The sequence below is a fragment of the Tachysurus vachellii genome, chromosome 9, assembly GCF_030014155.1.
Source record: "Tachysurus vachellii isolate PV-2020 chromosome 9, HZAU_Pvac_v1, whole genome shotgun sequence".
Classification (NCBI taxonomy): domain Eukaryota; kingdom Metazoa; phylum Chordata; class Actinopteri; order Siluriformes; family Bagridae; genus Tachysurus; species Tachysurus vachellii.
Window position 1 is genome coordinate 15,082,653 of NC_083468.1, and position 20,636 is coordinate 15,103,288.

Genomic DNA, 20,636 nt, shown 5'->3' on the forward strand with positions numbered 1-20,636 from the left:
TATTTGAAATGTGTAACCTTGTTTTATATGTGCTGGATATGTGAATAGGCTTGTTTTTGCTTTTGTAGGCAATGGTGGATGCCAGACACAGGGGGTGCCAATATCCCAGCTCTGAATGACCTCATCTCTGTATGGGGGATGGCTTTCAGTGATGGACTCTATGAGGGAGACTTCACAATGGCAGATCATGACAGTAAGATTTTACTAATATAACACATTGTATTTCTCATTTATTGGTTTAACTCCATTAAAAAGCATTTATCATTGTGAAAGGTTAAAGGATAAAAGTTAACTTGGGTAACAAGTATAAAACAAGTGTATGTAGTACATTGCAAGTACCAAGTCAGGAGGAGGTTGTTCTCCTGACACCATCTCCAAGTTATTAATCTCCTCTAGGAAGGCCCTTTCATTGTTGTTGTTTAGGCCAACCACAACGGTGTCGTCAGCAAACTTGATGGTAGTGTAGTCGGAAGTGGCAATGCAGTCGTATGTGTACAGTGAGTACAGCAGGGGGCTCAGAACACAGTGCTGAGAGTGAGAGAGGATGTTTTCCTACCCGTACTGTTTGTGGTTTATTAGTCAGGAAGTTGGAGGTCTATCGACATATGGTTCGGTTAAGTCCCAGGACCTCCAACTTAGAAGTGAGTATGGAGGGTATTATGGTGTTTAGTGCTGAGCTGTAGTCTAAAACAGCATTTTAACATAAATCCCCTTCCTGATGGCCAGTCGACTTAGGGCTGTGTGATGGAGGTGTGCAATGGTGTCCTCAGTGGGGCAGTTGGGACGGTATGCAAACTGTAGTGGGTCCAGTGTATAAGGTAGTGAAGAAATGATGAAGTTTTTAGAAGCACTTCATCATACAAAAGTCAGGGCTACTGGGCGATCGTCGTTGAGGCAGGTGGCCTAGGGTTTCTTTGGGACATGAACTATGGTGGACTTGTGTGGATTGTAGACTGTTCCAGGGAGAGGTTGAATATCTCTGTGAACACCGGTTCTAACTGATCAGTGAAGGCTCACAGAATCTGTGAATAGTACCAGCAAAACAGCATTTACCTATTTAGACTTGGTGTTCTCAAGATCTCGGAAGGTGTGCTGTAGCTCCAAGATAATCAACAGCAGATTCTTAAAGTCCTGTAAGATGTGACCTTAACCCTAGGTGGGGTCTCCATGTATTGAACTTGTTTGTTCAACACATCCTACAGACAATTGATTGGATTGAGATCTAGGGAATTTGGAGGCAAAGTCAACACACTGAATTTTTGTTCCTCAAACCATTTTTGAATTTTTGTTCAATTGTGGCAGGATGTATTATTCTGCTGAAAGAGGCCACTGCCATTAGGGAATGCTGTTGTTATGAATGAGTGTACTTGGTCTACAACAGTATATAGATATACAAGGATCTGGATCAAGGATATACAGTTTGACAACTTGTCAACATTTCTTACACTCGCCCCTTTAAATATGCCATTATAAAGCATTAATCAAAATTTTCACTTTACCAGTCAGTGGTTTTAATAGTATGTCTGATTGGTGTACAACATTCTCTCTCCCTCCCTCACTCCCCCTTGGTTTCTCGCTATTGTTCTCTCTTTCCCTCATTAGTGTACTATGCCTCAGGCTGTAGCATTTCACGTTTTCCAGAGGATGGGCTCGTTATTGCACATACCCTAAAGGATCAAGGTGAAAAAACAAACACCCACTATTGTCACACTCTTGCCACAGCTTTACACTTGTTGCCATGACTACCACCAGTGATTTGCTGTCATTCTCTTGTTCTTCGATTCTCAAAAACAATGCACATACAGTACCAATCCTAGTTTTCTGCTCTTTATATCTGTTTCTAGGACTAGAAGTATTAAAGCAAGAGATTGCCATGGTAGATAACGTTCCAGTGCTTGGATTATACCAGACGCCCTCCGAAGGAGGAGGTCGCATTGCTCTGTATGGAGACTCTAACTGCATAGATGACAGTCACAGGCAAAAAGGTAGTTTTAAATTGTCTTTCAAAATGTAGTTCTCAAAGTAAGCTTTGAGGAAATTTTGGGGTTCCAGATTTTTGACTTTTTTTTAAAGATGTGTTTATTAGATTAAAAATGTTACTTATGCAATACAGACTATTTAATCTTTCTTTTATTTTGGTGTCTGTCTTTAGACTGTTTCTGGCTTCTTGATGCCCTGCTGCAGTACACATCTTATGGTGTGACTCCGCCTAGCTTCCTTCATTCACAGAACAAAGTGGCATCTCCTACAGGCAATGATAGACCTTTGCCAGAGAGACTGGAGGGTAAAACCAAACATCAGAGATCAGCTTATTGTTCTTCCAGATTACACTGCAATACACCAAACCTTTGTCTAATACTTTTATCAAATTAATCTTCTGTGACCTTACATTGTGACTGACATGATTAAGAATTAGCATATATATAATACTGTTTTTCCTGTGTGGGTTTTTTTTTTTTTTTTGCTTGCAGGTAATCACCTCTACCGCTACTCAAAAGTGCTAGAGGCCCACCTGGGTGACCCGAAGCCACGCCCTCTACCTGCCTGCCCTCACTTGTCTTGGGCCAAACCTCAGCCACTTAACGAAACAGCTCCTAGGTCAGTGCCTGCTCAACTACTACTTTATCAACAGGGGGCCTAACAATGGGCTGGATATAACTTTGTTTTCTCTATAGTAACCTGTGGAAACACCAGAAGCTGCTGTCTGTGGACATGGACAAAGTGGTGCTACCCAATGTAAGGTCATATCGACCCCAGGTCAGACCTCTGTCACCAGGGGAGAGTGAAACCTGGGACATTCCTGGAGGTGAGAGAGGCAATAGACAAGGCCTAATAATAACCTTTTAATAAAACTGTCAAGTATACCTATATCAAATTTTCAGTTAATTTTAATGTCTAGAAGTAAGTAATATGCACACTTTACTGGATGTACTGTAAGTTATTTTCCATACCACAGATGGTTAATTAATTACAGGACAAAAAAAAACTTCCGTTTCACCTGTCTTTAACAACACACCTCCATCATTTGTACTGTTATGTGAATATAATGCATATTATGTTATAGTCTCTGACACTACCTAAATACTGGCGAATTTTTATCCATTTGGCAAAGCTGATAAAATCCCTCACAGAATGATGTTAAAGTTAACTGTTTGCCTCTTACATGACTCTGTATTATGTTTTCAGGTATAATGCCAGGTCGCTATAATCAGGAAGTGGGTCAGACCATTCCTATGTTTGCTTTTCTGGGTGCCATGGTCGTGTTGTCCTTCTTTGTGGTGCAGTTGACTAAATCTAGGAGCAGGCCAAAGCGCAGGAAACCACGCATTAAAAGGCCCACCTATCTCCAACAACAGCAGCAGCAGCTGCAGCAGCAGCAGCTCCCTCACACAGGCAAAAACCCTACAGTGTGACATTGCCTCGCTCTGAAAACATAAAAAACAAGACTTTGAGGTGGTGGATTAAATTTGCTTCAGACTAAACTGTCTTGTGATGCACTGTGCTTATGAAGCTGCCACCTTGACTTCTATTTGTGGGGTTTTCCTATGGACATTGATGTTCTTTTCTCCAAATGAAGCTTTCGTTGCAATGACCAAAATAAATCTTTTTTTATTTTTATTTATTAACAATGTTTGATTAATGATTCAACCCTTGATATGTATGTCAAAATGGACAACCATGGGGGGAAAAAACAATTTAGTACACAAAGTGCAAAGTCCTGCATATTTTTTAAATACCTTTTTCATACCTCTGTCATCATAGTCAGAATTTGGCATAGAATTTTTTTTTGTTCTTTGTGTCCTGTTTGTGTTTTTATATAATGAGCTTTTGATCATTTTGTAAATAGTAATCATGATTTTGCACCTTTATTGGTGGTCTAGCATAAAAAAAAATCTCATCTGAAATAAAGCATTACACCTGCATCTGCTTACTTATTGTTTACTTATAGAGTAATTCTAAAGTTGATCACTAATTTTTATGTGGTGTAAGATGTCATGAACTATATTTCCAAAGGTTTTTGGATGTCTGCTTTTACATGCACATGAAATTGAATGACACCCCACTTTTAATCAGTAGGGTTTAATATGGAGTTGGCCCACCCTTTGCAGCTATAACAGTTATTACTCTTCTGGGAAGGCTCACAGTGTCCACTCTAATTCATCCCAAAGGTGTTGTTGGGGTTGGGACTCTGTGCAGGCCAATCAAGTTCTTCCACACCAAACTCCCTCATCCATGTCTTTATGGACCTTCCTTTGTGTACTGGTGCACAGTCATATTGGAGCAGGCATGGGCAATCCCCAAACTGTTCCCACAAAGTTGTCCAAGCATGAAATTGTCCAAAATGTATTGGTGTGTGGAAGCATTAACAGTTCCTTTTACTGGAACTAAGGGGCCGAGCCCAACCCCTGAAAAATAACCCGACACCATAAACCCCTTTCACCAAACTTTACACTTGGCACCATGCAGTCAGGCAAGTATTCGACCATCGGATTTGCCAGACAGAGAAGCTTGATTTGTCACTCCAGAGAACACGACTCAACTGCTCTAGAATCCAGAGGCGGTGTGTTTTACACCAATGCATTCGATGCTTTGCATTGCACTTGGTGATGTAAGGCTTAGATGCAACCCATTCCATAAAGCTCTCTACACACTGTTCTTGAGCTAATCTGAAGACCACGTGAAGTTTGGAGGTCTATATCTATTGACTCTGTGTCCCTCATCATGTCAGTTATATCAGTTATAGCATTTAGCAGAATCCCTTATCCAGAGCGACTTAGATTTTATCTCATTTTTATACAACTGAGCAATTGAGGGTTAAGGGCCTTGCTCAGGGGTCCAGCAGTGGCAGCTTGGTGGATGTAGCAATCGAACTCACAACCTTTCGATTGGTAGCCCAACACCTTAACCACTAGGCTACCACATCATGCACTGATCCCGCTCTGTGATTTTTTTTTTATATGGCCTACCACTTTGTGGCTGAGTTGCTGTTGTTCCCAATCGCTTGCACATAATACCAACAGGAATAATTAGTATTCAGGAAATTTCACTAACTGACTTATTGCAGAGGTGGCAACCTATCACAGTACCATGCTTGAATTCACTAAGCTCCTTAGAGTGACCTGTTCTTTCACAAATGTTTGTAAAGGCAGTCTGCATGCCTAGGTATTCATTTTATACACCTGTGGCCATGGTAATGATTGGAACACCTGTATTCAATGATTTGGAGGGCTTTCACGGAACATTTGCCAATATAGTTTATTTTAAGAGGCAACCAGGTCTTTGTTAAATATGATGTCTTTTGAGTTCCTGATTTCTTTGTCTAAAATAGTAGCAGTCCTGAGGGCTTCATGCATACATTTAGCAGTGAAATTACATTACTGTTATAGATTTGCATGCTTATTTGGGTATTTTATTTCTGGTAGGGGTACACCAACTCCATGCAAAGACCATACTGTTCTGGATTTGAATGCTACATAAACCAGTTGTTTGACTTGAAGGACAGTCCCAATGGTTAAACATAAGGATATAAAGAATTTTTAAATATGCAAATATTGTCTCCAAACGTATTAGACATTACAGGCAGTGACTCACTTCTGTTACTTTGTCTGTTTGAGGCTTTATTAGTTAAAAAAAATGAACAGAAACAAATTTATATTATTTTATTAAAGAAAGTATACCCTTTGTTGACATTTCATCCTGTTTGTGGATGATTGTTCATTTCATGCATCTATTTCTAAAAAGATGAAAAACGATCAAAGAAGAGATTAAGGAAATGTAAATAATACATAATAATACTGTATGCAGTGTTGTGGTGCCAATCTCAATATTAATTCCCAAGAGTTTGCAAGGTCCAAAAAGCTAGATGTGATGGACAGGTGTCCATGTACTTTTGTCTATATAGTATATAACTGGAAACCACAGGAGAAGCATATTACACTCCAGAAGACAATATTGTGTTATTAAAGATTCTTTCATTTCAGTTCAGATTGGTGTTGGGGCCAACAGTGTTAAAAGCACCTGGCTGCCTCAGGGAAAGGAGCCGATTTGATATAGTGTGAAGTCATGTGTATCTTCACTGCTATACCATATATAAAAGCTAATGTGGCACTGCAGGCTCTGTGTAATTACTGAGCAGGAATTCCCAGACAGGGTGTTTGGCTCCAGGTCTGGTGACAGAGACTAGTGTTGAAGCTCAGTGTCCTTTATGCCTGTTAAAAAAAGTAAAACTGGCTGATGATCTCCCTCCACATGTGGCTTGCTGGCAATGGAAGCAAAAAACAAGGCTGGGAAATTCAAGTTTAACATGATTTAAGAAATTCACTGAGGCACAGATAAATGGTCACAGGGTCAGTTCCCAGGTTCTCCATGTAATTAACCTCCACTGTGGGCTGTTATCCTGAGGGGTCAGTGACATTTTCACAGGCTATTCTGCCCTATTAAAAGTGGATCAGGCCACCAGGTTTAGAGGGAAAGCCCAGCTCTATCAGTTTTAATGAAATCAGTCCACTTCACAGCAGTATAGGCCAAGAGTGTGGGTGACAGGAGCACTGATCTGTGGTGAAGGTGGAATGCATTTGGAATGATTGCAAGGCAAAAATAATTAGATTGAAATAGTTAAAAACGTCCAACTGTACAAGAGAAACATATTATTTTTAAATCGAATGTCTACTTTTTTTAGACATTTTACATTTAGACTTTTATAACCACATTAAAAGAAAATAACTTCACAAGGCGAGCTTAATTTAGTTTTCAAAATTCTCATATTTGTTTGACAGAACAGCTTCAGTATGTTCTGTCAAACAGTAAGCTTATCATTAGTTCTTAATTCACTGAAAATGTACTGGGTGAAGGAACCAATTCTTCCAAAATGATATTCTCTCAACTGGGATTTTAATGCTGGTGGCAGAGAGTACTGTCTAACACTGTGTACTGTATGTAATCATTTGGTTTGATATCTAGTGACTTGGTGATGTCCCTATCCTCTCAGGAAACAAGTGGATCCAAAGCATGGCAGTGAAATCTATATTTCTTTATGTACAGTAGTTCCCTCTGTCAATCATAGCAACACTAACCAGTTGTGGGAGTCGATGACCTTATGTATAAATAGGAGGTCAGGCATCACTTTACCCAAGAGTGTGTTCCTCTGCCCTTTGAGCATGGAGCATGAGCAGCTTTTTGAAAAGTTGCATTTGACTGGCTTCATGTGTCAAAAAGTCAGCACACACTAGCCTTTTACTCTTTCTAGCTGGTAGCTGTTCAATGTTGGGGAGAGATGTCTAGTGGAATACATTTTTAGGTAATCAATTTACAGAGAAACATTTAAGAGAATTTGAATCAACAAATCCTCTCTCGAAGTCACATATATTTCCTCTTATATTACTTAATCTTTCTATAGTAATCCAAAATTGAGGATGCTACATACCTTGCTAGGATGTTAATTGCTTCACTGTATTATTCATTGCACCTGTCAGCATTTGACAGCATTGAAGCATTTGAACTCTTATTTTCTACAGATTTATCACTTTGTCACTTGTATTTATGTCTCACATGCAGCTTGATAGTGGCTTACTGCTGTCTGGACACTGCCTGCCTGCTGTAGACTGGGCTTCAGGGTGCTGCATCTCAAATATATCTTCATCAGAATTGACTATTTAAACTTCAAGAGTTTCAGGACTCTCTGAATGAAAGACCTTTCCTGAATTTGCCTGGATTATTTTGGGACCCTACCCACACACATATTTATCTAGATAGCCCATCTTAAAATATTTGCATACAGAAAACTCTGCCACCAAATAATAAAAAAGATTATTTGTAGTTTCTTAAATTATAGACATTAAGATGATTTCTAATGATAAGAGATGATAAGAGACTTCGTTCAGATAAGCGGTAGAAAATGAATGAATGAATGAATGAATGTATTTGAATGAACATTTGTGTGCTTGAAGGTCTGCTTCTCAACCTTGTGAAGAGAGCTGTGAACAGTTGTAGAACAGTATAGACCCCACAAAACCTTTTCTTATGTTTTGTTATCTCCTAACAGGAAGTGTGTGTTTCTGAAAATAACTGAAATGTAAGTGGAAATGAGAGACGGGGGAAATGTGATATCTAGAATATTCACCTATATCTCTCATATCACAGCATATATAGTCAGGTCCATAAATATTCGAAAAATGTCGAATTATTGTCGAACTATTATAAAAAATGTCGAACTATTATAAAAAAATAATTAATATCAATGAGGGTACAATGTAGGAAATACAGCATGTTTTCTATGTTGTCCCACTCTTCAGAAACTGGACATTTGTCTGCTTACTGGTTTCAGGAAGAATTGTGTGTTATTCCCTCATTATTTCACATAAAACAAAAAAGATAAAAGGTCTAGCGTACTGACAGAGTTACTGCCAGCAAAGCAAGCTATTCATTAGGCTGAAAAATCAAAACAAACCCATTAAAAAGACAGCAAAACCTTAGATGTGGCCAAGTTAACTATTTGGAACATTCTTTAAAAAAAGAAAGAAAACACTGGCGAGCTCAGGAAAACCATAATGCCTGTACAACACAGAAAACAACTGTGGTGAAAGATAGAAGTTTTTTCCCCCTGCTTCAGAAAATCCCCTTCACAACTCCTACAGGAGGTAATCATATCTGTGTCAAAGTCAAGAGTCTGGCTTCAGTACTGTAAATACAGAGGGTTTTCCACAAGACAGAATCAATTGCTAAGCTTCCTCAAAAACAGGAAGATCAGATTAGATCCATCCATCTTCTACCACTTATCCGGGGCCGGGTCGCGGGGGCAGCAGTCTGAGCAGGGACACCCAGACTTCCCTCTCCCCAGACACTTCCTCCAGCTCCTCCGGGGGAATACCGAGGCGTTCCCAGGCCAGCCGAAAGACATAGTCCCTCCAGCGTGTCCTAGGTCTTCCCCGGGGCCTCCTCCCTGTTGGACATGCCCGGAACACCTCCCCAGGGAGGCGTCCAGGAGGCATCCGGAACAGATGCCCGAGCCACCTCAGCTGACTCCTCTCGATGTGGAGGAGCAGCGGCTCTACTCTGAGCTCCTCCCGAGTGACCGAGCTCCTCACCCTATCTCTAAGGGAGCGCCCAGCCACCTTGCGGAGGAAACTCATTTCGGCCGCCTGTATCCGGGATCTTGTCCTTTCGGTCATGACCCAAAGCTCATGACCATAGGTGAGGGTAGGAACGTAGATCGACTGGTAAATAGAGAGCTGAGCCTTGCGGCTCAGCTCTTTCTTTACCACAACAGACCGGTATATCGACCGCATCACTGCAGAAGATACACTGATCCGCCTGTCAATCTCCCGCTCCATCCTTCCCTCACTCGTGAACAAAACCCCAAGATACTTAAACTCCTCCACTTGAGGCAGGAGCTTTCCACCAACCTGAAGGGGGCAAGCCACCATTTTCCGGCTGAGAACCATGGCCTCGGACTTGGAGGTGCTGATCGTCCCAGTGCACGCTGAAGGTCCTGATTTGAAGAAGCCAACAGGACAACATCATCTGCAAAAAGCAGAGACGAAATCCCGTGGTCCCCAAACTGGACTCCCTCCGGCCCCCGACTGCGCCTAGAAATCCTGTCCATATAAATAATGAACAGGACCGGTGACAAAGGGCAGCCCTGCCGGAGTCCAACATGCACCGGGAACAAGTCTGACTTACTGCCGGCAATGCGAACCAAACTCCTGCTCCGGTCATATAGGGACCGGACAGCCCTTAGCAGAGGGCCCCGGACCCCATACTCCCAGAGCACCCCCCACAGATCACCACGAGGGACACAGTCGAATGCCTTCTCCAGATCCACAAAGCACATGTGGACTGGTTGGGCAAACTCCCATGAACCCTCCAGCAACCTGGTGAGGGTATAGAGATGGTCCAGTGTTCCACGACCGGGACGAAACCCGCATTGTTCCTCCTGAATCCGAGGTTCGACTATCGGCCGAATTCTCCTCTCCAGTACCCTGGCATAGACTTTTCCGGGGAGGCTGAGGAGTGTGATCCCCCTGTAGTTGGAACACACCCTCCGGTCCCCCTTCTTAAACAGAGGGACCACCACCCCAGTCTGCCAGTCCAGAGGCACTGTCCCCAACCGCCACGCGATGTTGCAGAGGCGTGTCAACCAAGACAGCCCCACAACATCCAGAGACTTGAGGTACTCAGGGCGGATCTCATCCACCCCCGGTGCCTTGCCACTGAGGAGCTTCTCAACCACCTCAGTGACCTCAGCTTGGGGGATCGACGAGTCCCCAACCGAGCCCTCTGCCTCTGCTTCCTCAGTGGAAGACATGTCGGTGGGGTTGAGGAGATCCTCGAAGTGCTCCTTCCACACTGTAAACAGTGTGAGCAGGGCACTGCTTCCCCCTCCTGAGGCGCCGGACGGTTTGCCAGAATTTCTTCGAGGCCAACCGATAGTCCTTCTCCATGGCCTCACCGAACTCCTCCCAGACACGAGTTTTTGCCTCTGCAACCACCCGGGCTGAAGCTCGCTTGGCCCTCCGGTACCTATCAGCTGCCTCCGGAGTCCCCCGAGCCAACCAGGCTCGATAGGACTCCTTCTTCAGCTTGACGGCATCCCTTACTTCCGGGGTCCACCACCGGGTTCGGGGATTGCCGCCGCGACAGGCACCGGAGACCTTACGACCACAGCTCCGCGCGGCCGCGTCGACAATAGAGGTGGAGAACATGGTCCACTCGGACTCAATGTCTCCAACCTCCCTCGGGATCTGGTTGAAGCTCTGCCGGAGGTGGGAGTTGAAGATCTCTCTGACCGGAGACTCTGCCAAACGTTCCCAGCGGACCCTCACAGTACGTTTGGGTCTGCCAAGTCTGTCCAACTTCCTCCCCGCCATCGGATCCAACTCACCACCAGGTGGTGATCAGTTGACAGCTCCGCCCCTCTCTTTACCCGAGTGTCCAAGACATACGGCCGGAGGTCAGATGAAACAACCACAAAGTCGATCATCGACTTCCGACCTAGGGTGTCCTGATGCCATGTGTACTGATGGACACCCTTATGCTTGAACATGGTGTTCGTTATGGACAAACTATGACTAGCACAGAAGTCCAATAACAGAACACCACTCGGGTTCAGGTCGGGGGAGCCGTTCCTCCCAATCACGCCCCTCCAGGTGTCACTGTCGCTGCAAACGTGGGCGATGAAGTCCCCCAGTAGAACGACTGAGTCCCCAGTCGGAGCACTTTCCAGCACCCCTCCCAGAGACGCCAAGAAGGTCGGGTACTCTACACTGCCATTTGGCCCGTAAGCACAAATAACAGTGAGAGACCTCTCCCCGACCCGAAGGCGCAGGGAAACGACCCTCTCGTTCACTGGGGTAAACTCCAACACATGGCTGCTGAGCTGGGGGGCTACGAGCAAGCCCACACCAGCCCGCCGCCTCTCACCGTGGGCAATTCCAGAGTAGTAGAGAGCCCAGCCTTTCTCGAGGAGTTGGGTTCCAGAGCCCAAGCCGTGCGTGGAGGCGAGCCCAACTATATCTAGTCGGTATCTCTCAACCTCCCGCACCAGCTCAGGCTCCTTCCCCCCCAGCGAGGTGACATTCCATGTTCCTAGAGCCAGATTCCGTGTCCAGGGATTGGGTCGCCTAGGCTCCCGCCTTCGACTGCCACCCAATCCACATTGCACCAGCCCCTTACGGTTTCTCCTGCAGGTGGTGGGCCCACAGGAGAGATCAGATTAGAGTTTGGCAAAAACAGTTAAAAAGACAGTAGAGTTCTGAAAAACATCATATGGACAGATGGCAAAAAATCAGTTTGTACCAGTATGATGGGAAGATAAGATTAGATAAGATAAGGGAAGGGAAGGAAAGAAAAGTGATTTCTGATGATGGATTCTAAAGTCTATAGGGCTATATTAACTGGTTGTATACACCCAAAATGCTTCACAACTCAGTGGACAGATTTTCACAGTGCAGATGGACAATGGAAAGTGGAATGTTGTTCAGTGGCCAATTCAATAATCTGATCTGTGTCCAGTTGATGCATCACTTGATTCACTTGCTGGAGTTAAAATAAAAACTGCAGATGAAATGCCCTAAGAACAAGCAGGAACTAAATGCAGCTGCAGCCTAGCAGAGATCACCATAGAAGATCTGGTAATGTTTATGGTTTCCAAACTTCAGGCAGACATTGACTTCAAAGTAATAATAACAATAATTTAATTTACAAATTTAATTTCATGTATGTTAATTTGTCAAATAACTTTTGCCACATTAAAGGGAGAATCATGGATGGGTTGGCATTTGGTGCTATAATACTGTGTAGGACTGAGTAAAAAACAAAATACTGTAAATCATATAATTTACGGTTTATTTACAAAACAGTAATTCCATATAACATATTAGGAAAATTGTAATGAAAATAAAAGAGACACACAGAGACCCTGAGAAAATTAAGAAAACAAGGAACTGTCAAATTTATTTGTAAATATATAAATTAGACTGATATATTAACATTGACATCTTAACAATTTCTGTAACTTGTGATAATGCACTAGACACAATGCACCAATACTACAATACAATTTAGACATGGCATAATGTCCTTCCTTTTCTTCTGTTACTGATTTATCATGTTTAATATATTGTTTATTATACTCTTTATTTATTACATTTGCATTTGTTTCTACTTTATGTGTCTATATATGCACTTTGCTGGACCAGAACTACTTCAGTTCAGCCAGTGCACCCCAGGGAGAGTGATGTCACTGTGGCGAATCACTTAACTTAACAAGCATAACTGCATTTTCCAACTGTTCATTTATCCATTTAACCACTCAAATGCCATATTTTCATTTACATTTCATCCACATTAGTCATCCACATTTTATCCACATTATCATCTAGATTTTAGAAGTAAACAACGAGAGCAAAATAAACCTACTTTATGGATAAAGTATTTAAAAACGTTTTATTTCTATTACATCAACTTATTTAAAAGTCATTAATTGTTGGTATAACAGTGTAACAGCACACCAGCCTACTGGCAAAAGTATGAGAATGTGTGTTTTATAAACATTAAAGCAGAGCATAAAAGCAAAGATAAAGGAAACAGAATTAATTGGACATGGCAAAGCTCTAATAATAAGAAAGCTTCCCCCCATCTGGTCCTTTTGGCACCTCACCACCTCATCGAATGCAACTTTATAAGTGTTTGGTAAGTGATATAGTATCATTACTAGATTAGCAAAGGCTAATGTTTTGGTACTTCACATGCATCATCGACTAACAACTATTTGTTAACTGCTTATTACAGTTTATGACAAATTGATCTGTCTGGCAATATGTGCTTATCAAATCACACATTGCATTTTTGGGACTGACATTCTGTTGTTATTATTATTATTATTATTATTATTATTATTAATATTATTAAGAGAGTCAGCATTTTCTAATTAATCTAAATGACAGCTTTAGCTCAAAGAGGCCATAACTCCCACTGACATTCACTGAATATTTGGCCAACATTAAAGTTTGTCTTCACAAACTTTATTAACTTGTTTCCATATGCTAAGAAAATGATGTTGTATCATATTGTGAGTTTGTTAGAAGCTCAAGCATCAGGGTCAGTCACATCCTTTTATGTCTCAGGTGTTCATCTACTGATGCTAGTTAGGCCATTTCTCAATTCCAAAACATGCCAGTGGCACAATGAGTCCCTGTGCAAGCATCACATCATGGGTAATGGCCCTGCTCATATTGCCTTTCCAGATAATGTGCCTGGAATATATGTGTATACTCCATACCTCCATAAGTCTGTACGACAAATCCTACACAAGGTCACAGGAAGTTATCAATCCTTCATTAAAAGATTATGCATGCTGATAAGTAAATATCACATCGTATGTTAATATGATTTACATATTAAGTGGCCACAAAGTGACGTCACAACTAGTCCACCTGGGTCAAGCCAAGCTCCGCCCCTGGATCTATTTTTCATCCTTTCACCCAAACACAGATTTTTTTTTTTTTTAAATCAATTTAGTAAATGCAAGTGCTTTGAGTTTAGCAGCCTGTCAGGATTCAGGAATGGAAGCGCAGACGGTACGAAACAGAGGTTTTTTAGACAAGCCAGGAATGAAGAGGGAAAACGCGAGGCTGGGTTTGTGCGGCGCAGTGTTCATCATGCTGAAGTCTGCTCTTGGTGCAGGACTGCTCAACTTCCCCTGGGCTTTCTCCAGAGCTGGAGGAGTTCATGCTGCAGTCACAGTGGAGATGGTGAGTAACAGTCTCTATTTAACCAAAAACATCCATCATCAGCTGGTGTCGGGAAACACGGCGGTATTTAATAAGTTATGCGTTTAGAATAAAACTTTGTTTTTGTAGCAAGCTAAAAAGTACCCACTAGTGTAACCTCTAAATTCTTCTAGTTCAGGAGGTAAACTAGAAAAACATCAACACCAGCTACGTCCAAACCCCCGAAATAGGAAGTACGCAAACTACTGAAGTACTAAATCCTTATTATGTGATGTGTTGATTCAGTAGGTCATGGTGCGGTTTTCTACTCTAATTCTGGGATCATTGCACATCATCTGCAGCCCCTTGAACTGCAATATAAATCTCAACCCCATCATCACAGTCCTATAAACATAATCAAACTAATACAAAGTATACCACTGATTATTTAGTGAATTATAGGCTTACTGGTTTTATGGTTATTGAGATTTGTGTTAAACATTTTTTGCTTCAGTCAAACAGGCCAATTTGTAGAATAAGTTAGAAAGAAAAGATAAATAGAACAATTTTGATGATAATAAAAGCTTTTATTGAAAAATATTTTAAAAATAAATAAAAAATCTTGAAAATGTTATTAAATATCACAGACCCCCTCTGAGTTTGCTTCATGGGAATCCCCGGGGGTAAAAGGTACACACAAAAATACAATAGGTGTACACATGAGGTTAAACATTTTTAACACACAATCTTTTTAAAACATATATTGTTTTAACACAACATTGTTAAACATATCTTTTTAGTATATGTTGATGTACTAGATTTGAATAACGAGATAGCATGCTTTTGTAGGGCAAGTTTGATAAAGCGTGTTGTCCAGAGTGCTCCTCATTCCTGCCATTTTCCCTCTGCTAGTTTTCTCTCATATTCCTCGTTAGTGGACTGGTGGTCCTGGGCTACTCATCCTCCATCAGTGGCCAGAACACATATCAGGCTGTGGTGGGGCACATCTGTGGGCCTGCTATAGGCAAACTGTGTGAGCTCTGCTTTGTCTTCAATGTCTTCATGATCTGTGTGGCATATCTGGTTATACTGGCAGACCAGCTTAAAAAATGTAAATAACCTTTATTTCATTCATGTAGTTTTACCCAAGCTTCCCTAATGGTCAGTAATGGTGGAGTAAGTGATGTTTAGTTTAAAATAATTTCAAATCAATCTTTGTAATAATTTCCGTACATTTCAGCAGCAGCAGTGAATAATATATTCTAATGAAAGAAATAGAGCAATACCATGCCTTAAACTCTACAAATGGGAGCAACAAATTTTGTGGCCCACCAGCATCAAACCAATCACTATAAGGAAGTCTGTCTAACTACCTGTCAGTCATTTTGCATGTGAATTTAGGATGCTCTTTTCCTGCACTAGGACCTGCACTAGTGAATAGATCTAGACTGCTAAGTATCTTTATAATAACATCTAAATTCTTATATCTACAATCCTATTTGTTTAAATATGACAGATTTGGTATGGGCAGCATTGATCATTCAGAGAGCATCTTCTTGAGATTCAACTTCATCATAAGTTTTCTTAGCTTCCTAGATATACAGTATAAAGGGGAGCTCTGATGAAAATGAGTAGTGTTTAATATAATATTTTGAATATTGAGTATTATTTAACCTATCATACGTACATACTTAGTACTGATGATTGAAAGGTGTCCTTAATGGCTAATGTTTGTCCTTGTCTGTGTTGGTGGTGTGACAGTGACTATTTCCATACATGAGCTAATCACAGGTTCAACTGGGAACGAGATGACTTATCACTGGTACACAGATCAGAGGTTTATGCTTTTCCTTGTGTGTCTCTTTTTGATTCTTCCTCTATCAATTCCAAAAGAGATTTGGATACAGAAATATACCAGGTGAGATTCTTTCATTTGTAAATAATTAAATATTATATTCAATTAAGAAAGACGTGATTAGAACAGTGGATGTGAATAGCATCACACTTTTTTCTATCATTGGCTTTATGTAATCAGTAAAGTAAGCAAAAACTATTATCTGTCACTACTATGAATAAAGATATATTACTATATTATTCAGAAATGTATATGTATATACTATACTATTCAGTTATCAACTATAGTTATAACATTTCTCACAGTGACTTTTAAAGTAAAAAAAGTTTACAGCCTAATCTGTAATTGTAATTACTAATGGTAATTACTTCACCATTGTGTGCACTTACCACAATCTAGGCCTACAGCTAATGAGTTTGATAATCGACTAAACTATCTAGATTAGTTTTAGATGAATCACTTACACTAAAAACAGCATTTACAGCATTTCAAACTAGTTATGTTACTACAGAAGGAACTATTGAAATTACAGTACAGTATTACTGAAAGTCATCAGAAAATCTTTCACACACTCAATCAGTGTGATCAAATGACCACTGGCCTGAATTACTAAGACGGGTTCTTAGTTTGGTTCTTTCAGTCCCATCAGGCCTTTTAATTCTGACCAGTCAAATTCAACATAAAATGTTTTTTATGTTTTGATGTGTTTGGGGATTTTGCATGTTTTTTGCTAAAATGCAATAATTTCCCTTAATATGTGCATATCTTGAATGTACATTTTGCAGATATTTTTTCTTTGTATTATGTCATCTGTAGCGCATTAGGCACTGTAGCTGCCATCTATTTGACTGTAGCCATTGTTATAAGATATTACACAAGAACAGTCCCTGAAGGTCACCTGTCCCCTTCATACAACAGTGGGCAAGTATTTGACCTCATTTCCATTTCTTAATAAGACTTATGTAAGGATTATTTACTAGAAGATTATTGATTCTGTACTGTTACATTGTTTCCCATTCCTAGGATGGACTTTTGGGCTTCCATGTTCAGCGTCATCCCCACAATCTGCTTTGGCTTTCAGGTAAATGTCTTATGTAATGACAGTAAAGTAGTTGGTTAAGGAGTACAATTTTTCTATAATGCCATTATCTGAGCCTCTGCATTAGCATTTCAGTGTACATATGTCTTAACATATTGTGGAAATGACAAATAAATAATTCTTTTTTCAGTTTCACTTATTGCTTTCTGAGAAAACCAGTGCACAGTGGGTGTAATAAAAGCTAAGACCTATGATCCCTCAACAACCATAATATTACAGTTGGCAGTATTTTAGCTTTTTACATATTAGATAAGTAGGAGAAAAATTATCGTCTTAAATTTTAATCAGGTTAATAAGATGGTCATTGATCATTATCAATCATTTAATTTACTAATAATTATATTTTATTCTCCTCTATACTAAGACTTTTAATTTTTACCAATAAATGAGCGTATATGGAGGGGTGCAGTGGCCTAGACAGCCCTGCTTTATTACTTTAATATGCAGTTGCTTTAGAGATCCAAGGGGTCCTTGTGGAATTACATACTCATCAGAATGTTTTAGAGTGTTTTTATTGAATGTTTTTTGTTAGTTTAAATGAATCTTCAGATAACAGGCTTTATGTGAACAGCAGTGAATCCATAATCTCAGCGAAAATGATGGAATTATTAACAATGTATTGTTATTGTATAAGAACTCTGCAATGCTAGATTTGTTGTCCTTTATCCAGTGTCATGAATGCAGCATTGCCATCTACAGCAGTTTGGAGAATAAAAAGCTTTCAAACTGGGTCGTAATCTCATTATGTTCTATGCTCATCTGCCTTGCTATCTACACTCTAACTGGTGAGGTTCAGCCTTAAATTTTATTATGATTGCAGTTATTTTGCTGCCTGTTTTCTTCATACAGAATATATACAATAGAATACACACTATCTATCTATCTATCTATCTATCTATCTATCTATCTATCTATCTATCTATCTATCTATCTATCTATCTATCTGTCTATCTATCTATCTTTCTATGTATCTATCATAGAGAGAGAGAGAGAGAGAGAGAGAGAGAGTTTGGTGACATTTATGTATCGTTTATATTATTAGATCATTAGAATTTTACCAGATCATTTCTTTGCAATAAAGTTAACAGTTTTATTTTAAAACTATTAATTCTTTTGTTAGATTTCTTTGTTCTTGTATTCTTTTTGTGTGCATGGTCTTATATTAAGAACATTTCTGTTTTGAATTCTTAGGTATCTATGGATATCTCACCTTTGGGAGGAACGTTGCTGCTGACGTTCTGATGTCATACAGTGGAGATGATGTTCTTATGATTATTGCAAGATTACTCTTTGGGGTTTCCATCATCACCATCTACCCCATTGCTCTTTTACTCGGAAGGTAGCAATAATGTTGTAGCTTTATCGTTTAATTGTTGCTATAACTGGGTACATGAATATTGTTTTTTAAGTTCGTTAACTGTTCTCTAAATACCTTAATGACCAGGAATCACTGAGGTGATACATCTCATATCCAAATACTATATTTTGACCACATAACATTATTAAACAAAATAATATTAGGCTCTGACCATTTCAAAAGGTCCTATATTTGTAAAGTTGGTTACTTATTTCCATATTTCCGTATGTAAAGTTACTTACGCATTTCAAAACCACAATATTTTTAAAAATTAATTTGGTTTAACAATGACGAAACCAATGAGAATAAAAATTAAACTAAACTAAATATGACCTTTTATATACTTTTTATGAACGACATGTTTTATCTATTGATGTCTATTTTAAACACTCAAAATAAGAATTGTACACATTCAATGTCACCACAAGCAGCATGTCAGCTTTTTCACTACATGATTTACAGGTTGGTGATTCAGGATCCATTACTGCTTCACAGAGAGACTTATGAGACTTACATCAGAGTTGCTTTGACTGCAGTGTGGATCCTCATCACTCTCCTCATTGCCCTGTTCGTTCCAGATATAAGCAAAGTCATCAGCATTATTGGTGGCATTAGTGCATTCTTCATCTTCGTCTTCCCAGGTTAGACTGCAAGCAGCAGGGTTTACAGTATACTACACTCAATGCCTCATTCTGTGTGCTCTAGCTGAATAAGCAGTCTGATATTCTATAACATTACAGTGAAGCAGAGAACTGACACTTTGCTTATGCTTGGAGTCAGTTATTCCACCTGCATCAGTGAATGACTTATGAGACATTTATTTTTGTTTATAAGTGTACTGAATACTTCACTATTATCATTAATACATTCCATCATCAGTTTTCATTTGTTCAGGATTGAAATGTTTTGATATTACATCAACATTATTGTCTTTCTTACAGGACTTTGTTTAACATTTGCAATGCAATCTCAGCCAATGCCAGCAAGACTAAGGTGAGTGGTGAAAGACTGCCTTTGTTGGATTAATTCCAATTTCTTTACATATTGCAGTGTGCCAAAAAAGCAAGTAACTTGTACTCACTTATTCTCTAGTGTACTTACTTGTTTTGTTTTTGCAGGTGGATTTTAATTGCATGGGGAATGATCACAGTTTTATGTGGCACATTCATTTTTGGCCAGAGCACTTTCTTTGCCATTATGCAGGTCTTTCATAAGCTATGATTCTTGACAACTATACCTCTAAACAGAACTCTTCTGTTCTCAACCAAACATAACAAAAGAATGAATGCACATTGAACCCATGAATATATTTATCTATTGATTTTTCCATTGATATATTGTCATCATTTTAAAAAAGTTTTTGTTGGTGTTGAAACAAAGGGCTCTTTTCCACTCTAAAATTCTGCTTTTTTCTGCTCTGAGGGTCTCTTTGGAAAATAGTTATGTATTAAGCCTTAGTTGATATTATGACAGTGTAATCTATGTTGATTGAGAAGGTCCAAATAAAATAAAAATATTTACAATCTGTTAAATAAAAGTTACGTTTCAGAGCCCCATAAACCTGAACAGGATTAACTATGATGCATTCAGAGGCTCTTGGATCCTAATAGGACTCCTACTATGACTAAATAAATGCTTTGTTAAAAGCAGGTGCACTTGAATGAGAGACTTTTTAAGCCTAAAGGTACTGTATAAGACTCAAAGACAACACTAGTTTTTGACTGTAAAACATAAATATGCGGTGTGCTAAGAGTCACTAGAACATTTCTCAATTTAATAAGCATTAATGTGCTTTACCTATTACTTAATTCCATTTTCAAATTTTTGAGTCTAAAACCCCATACTCTGGTTTCACTTGCAGGTGTTATTGCTCATGAAAGGAACAAGTGTATCCTTGCTCATTAGTGCAATTATCTGATCAGCCAATTGTGACGGCAACACATTGCATAAAATAAAACCATGCAGCTACAGGTCAAGAGTTTTACTTAATGTTTACATCAAATCATCAGAATGTGATCATAGTGAATGTAACCATGGTACGGTTGATGTATTTCCGGCTTTCAGTGACAGCAGACTATAGGATTTACACAGAATAATGTGAAAAACCAAACCAAATTC

General features: G+C 39.7%; 2 protein-coding genes across 4 annotated transcripts in view; both read left to right on the top strand.

Moving 5' to 3' along the window:
* Positions 1–20,636, top strand: part of mbtps1 (membrane-bound transcription factor peptidase, site 1) — a 252,276-nt gene that overhangs the window by 18,610 nt on the left and 213,030 nt on the right. For 2 of the 3 annotated variants that reach the window (XM_060877871.1, XM_060877869.1), the window contains 7 exons: positions 69–193; positions 1,603–1,680; positions 1,845–1,985; positions 2,153–2,284; positions 2,472–2,598; positions 2,676–2,806; positions 3,187–3,921. In XM_060877871.1, the coding sequence (XP_060733854.1) occupies positions 69–193; positions 1,603–1,680; positions 1,845–1,985; positions 2,153–2,284; positions 2,472–2,598; positions 2,676–2,806; positions 3,187–3,413 (961 nt within the window). In that variant the 3' untranslated portion in view covers positions 3,414–3,921. Of the gene's footprint in view, positions 1–68; positions 194–1,602; positions 1,681–1,844; positions 1,986–2,152; positions 2,285–2,471; positions 2,599–2,675; positions 2,807–3,186; positions 3,922–20,636 lie in introns of those variants that run through there. The other variant, XM_060877870.1, reaches the window with a different exon arrangement.
* On the top strand, positions 14,061–19,759 carry slc38a8a (solute carrier family 38 member 8a). The gene is made up of 10 exons (XM_060877738.1): positions 14,061–14,249; positions 15,120–15,318; positions 15,969–16,125; positions 16,879–16,983; positions 17,086–17,143; positions 17,832–17,946; positions 18,353–18,500; positions 18,981–19,159; positions 19,460–19,511; positions 19,637–19,759. The coding sequence occupies exons 1-10, from the start codon at positions 14,061–14,063 to the stop codon at positions 19,737–19,739; spliced, it is 1,305 nt and encodes a 434-aa protein (XP_060733721.1). The 3' UTR covers positions 19,740–19,759.

Excerpts from the sequence above, each read along its gene's own strand:
- slc38a8a (XM_060877738.1), top strand. The coding sequence starts at position 14,061 with ATGGAAGCGCAGACGGTACGAAACAGAGGTTTTTTAGACAAGCCAGGA. Across the intron at positions 14,250-15,119 it reads CTGCAGTCACAGTGGAGATG|TTTTCTCTCATATTCCTCGT; the intron begins GTGAGTAACAGT and ends TCCCTCTGCTAG. Across the intron at positions 17,947-18,352 it reads TGCTATCTACACTCTAACTG|GTATCTATGGATATCTCACC; the intron begins GTGAGGTTCAGC and ends TTGAATTCTTAG.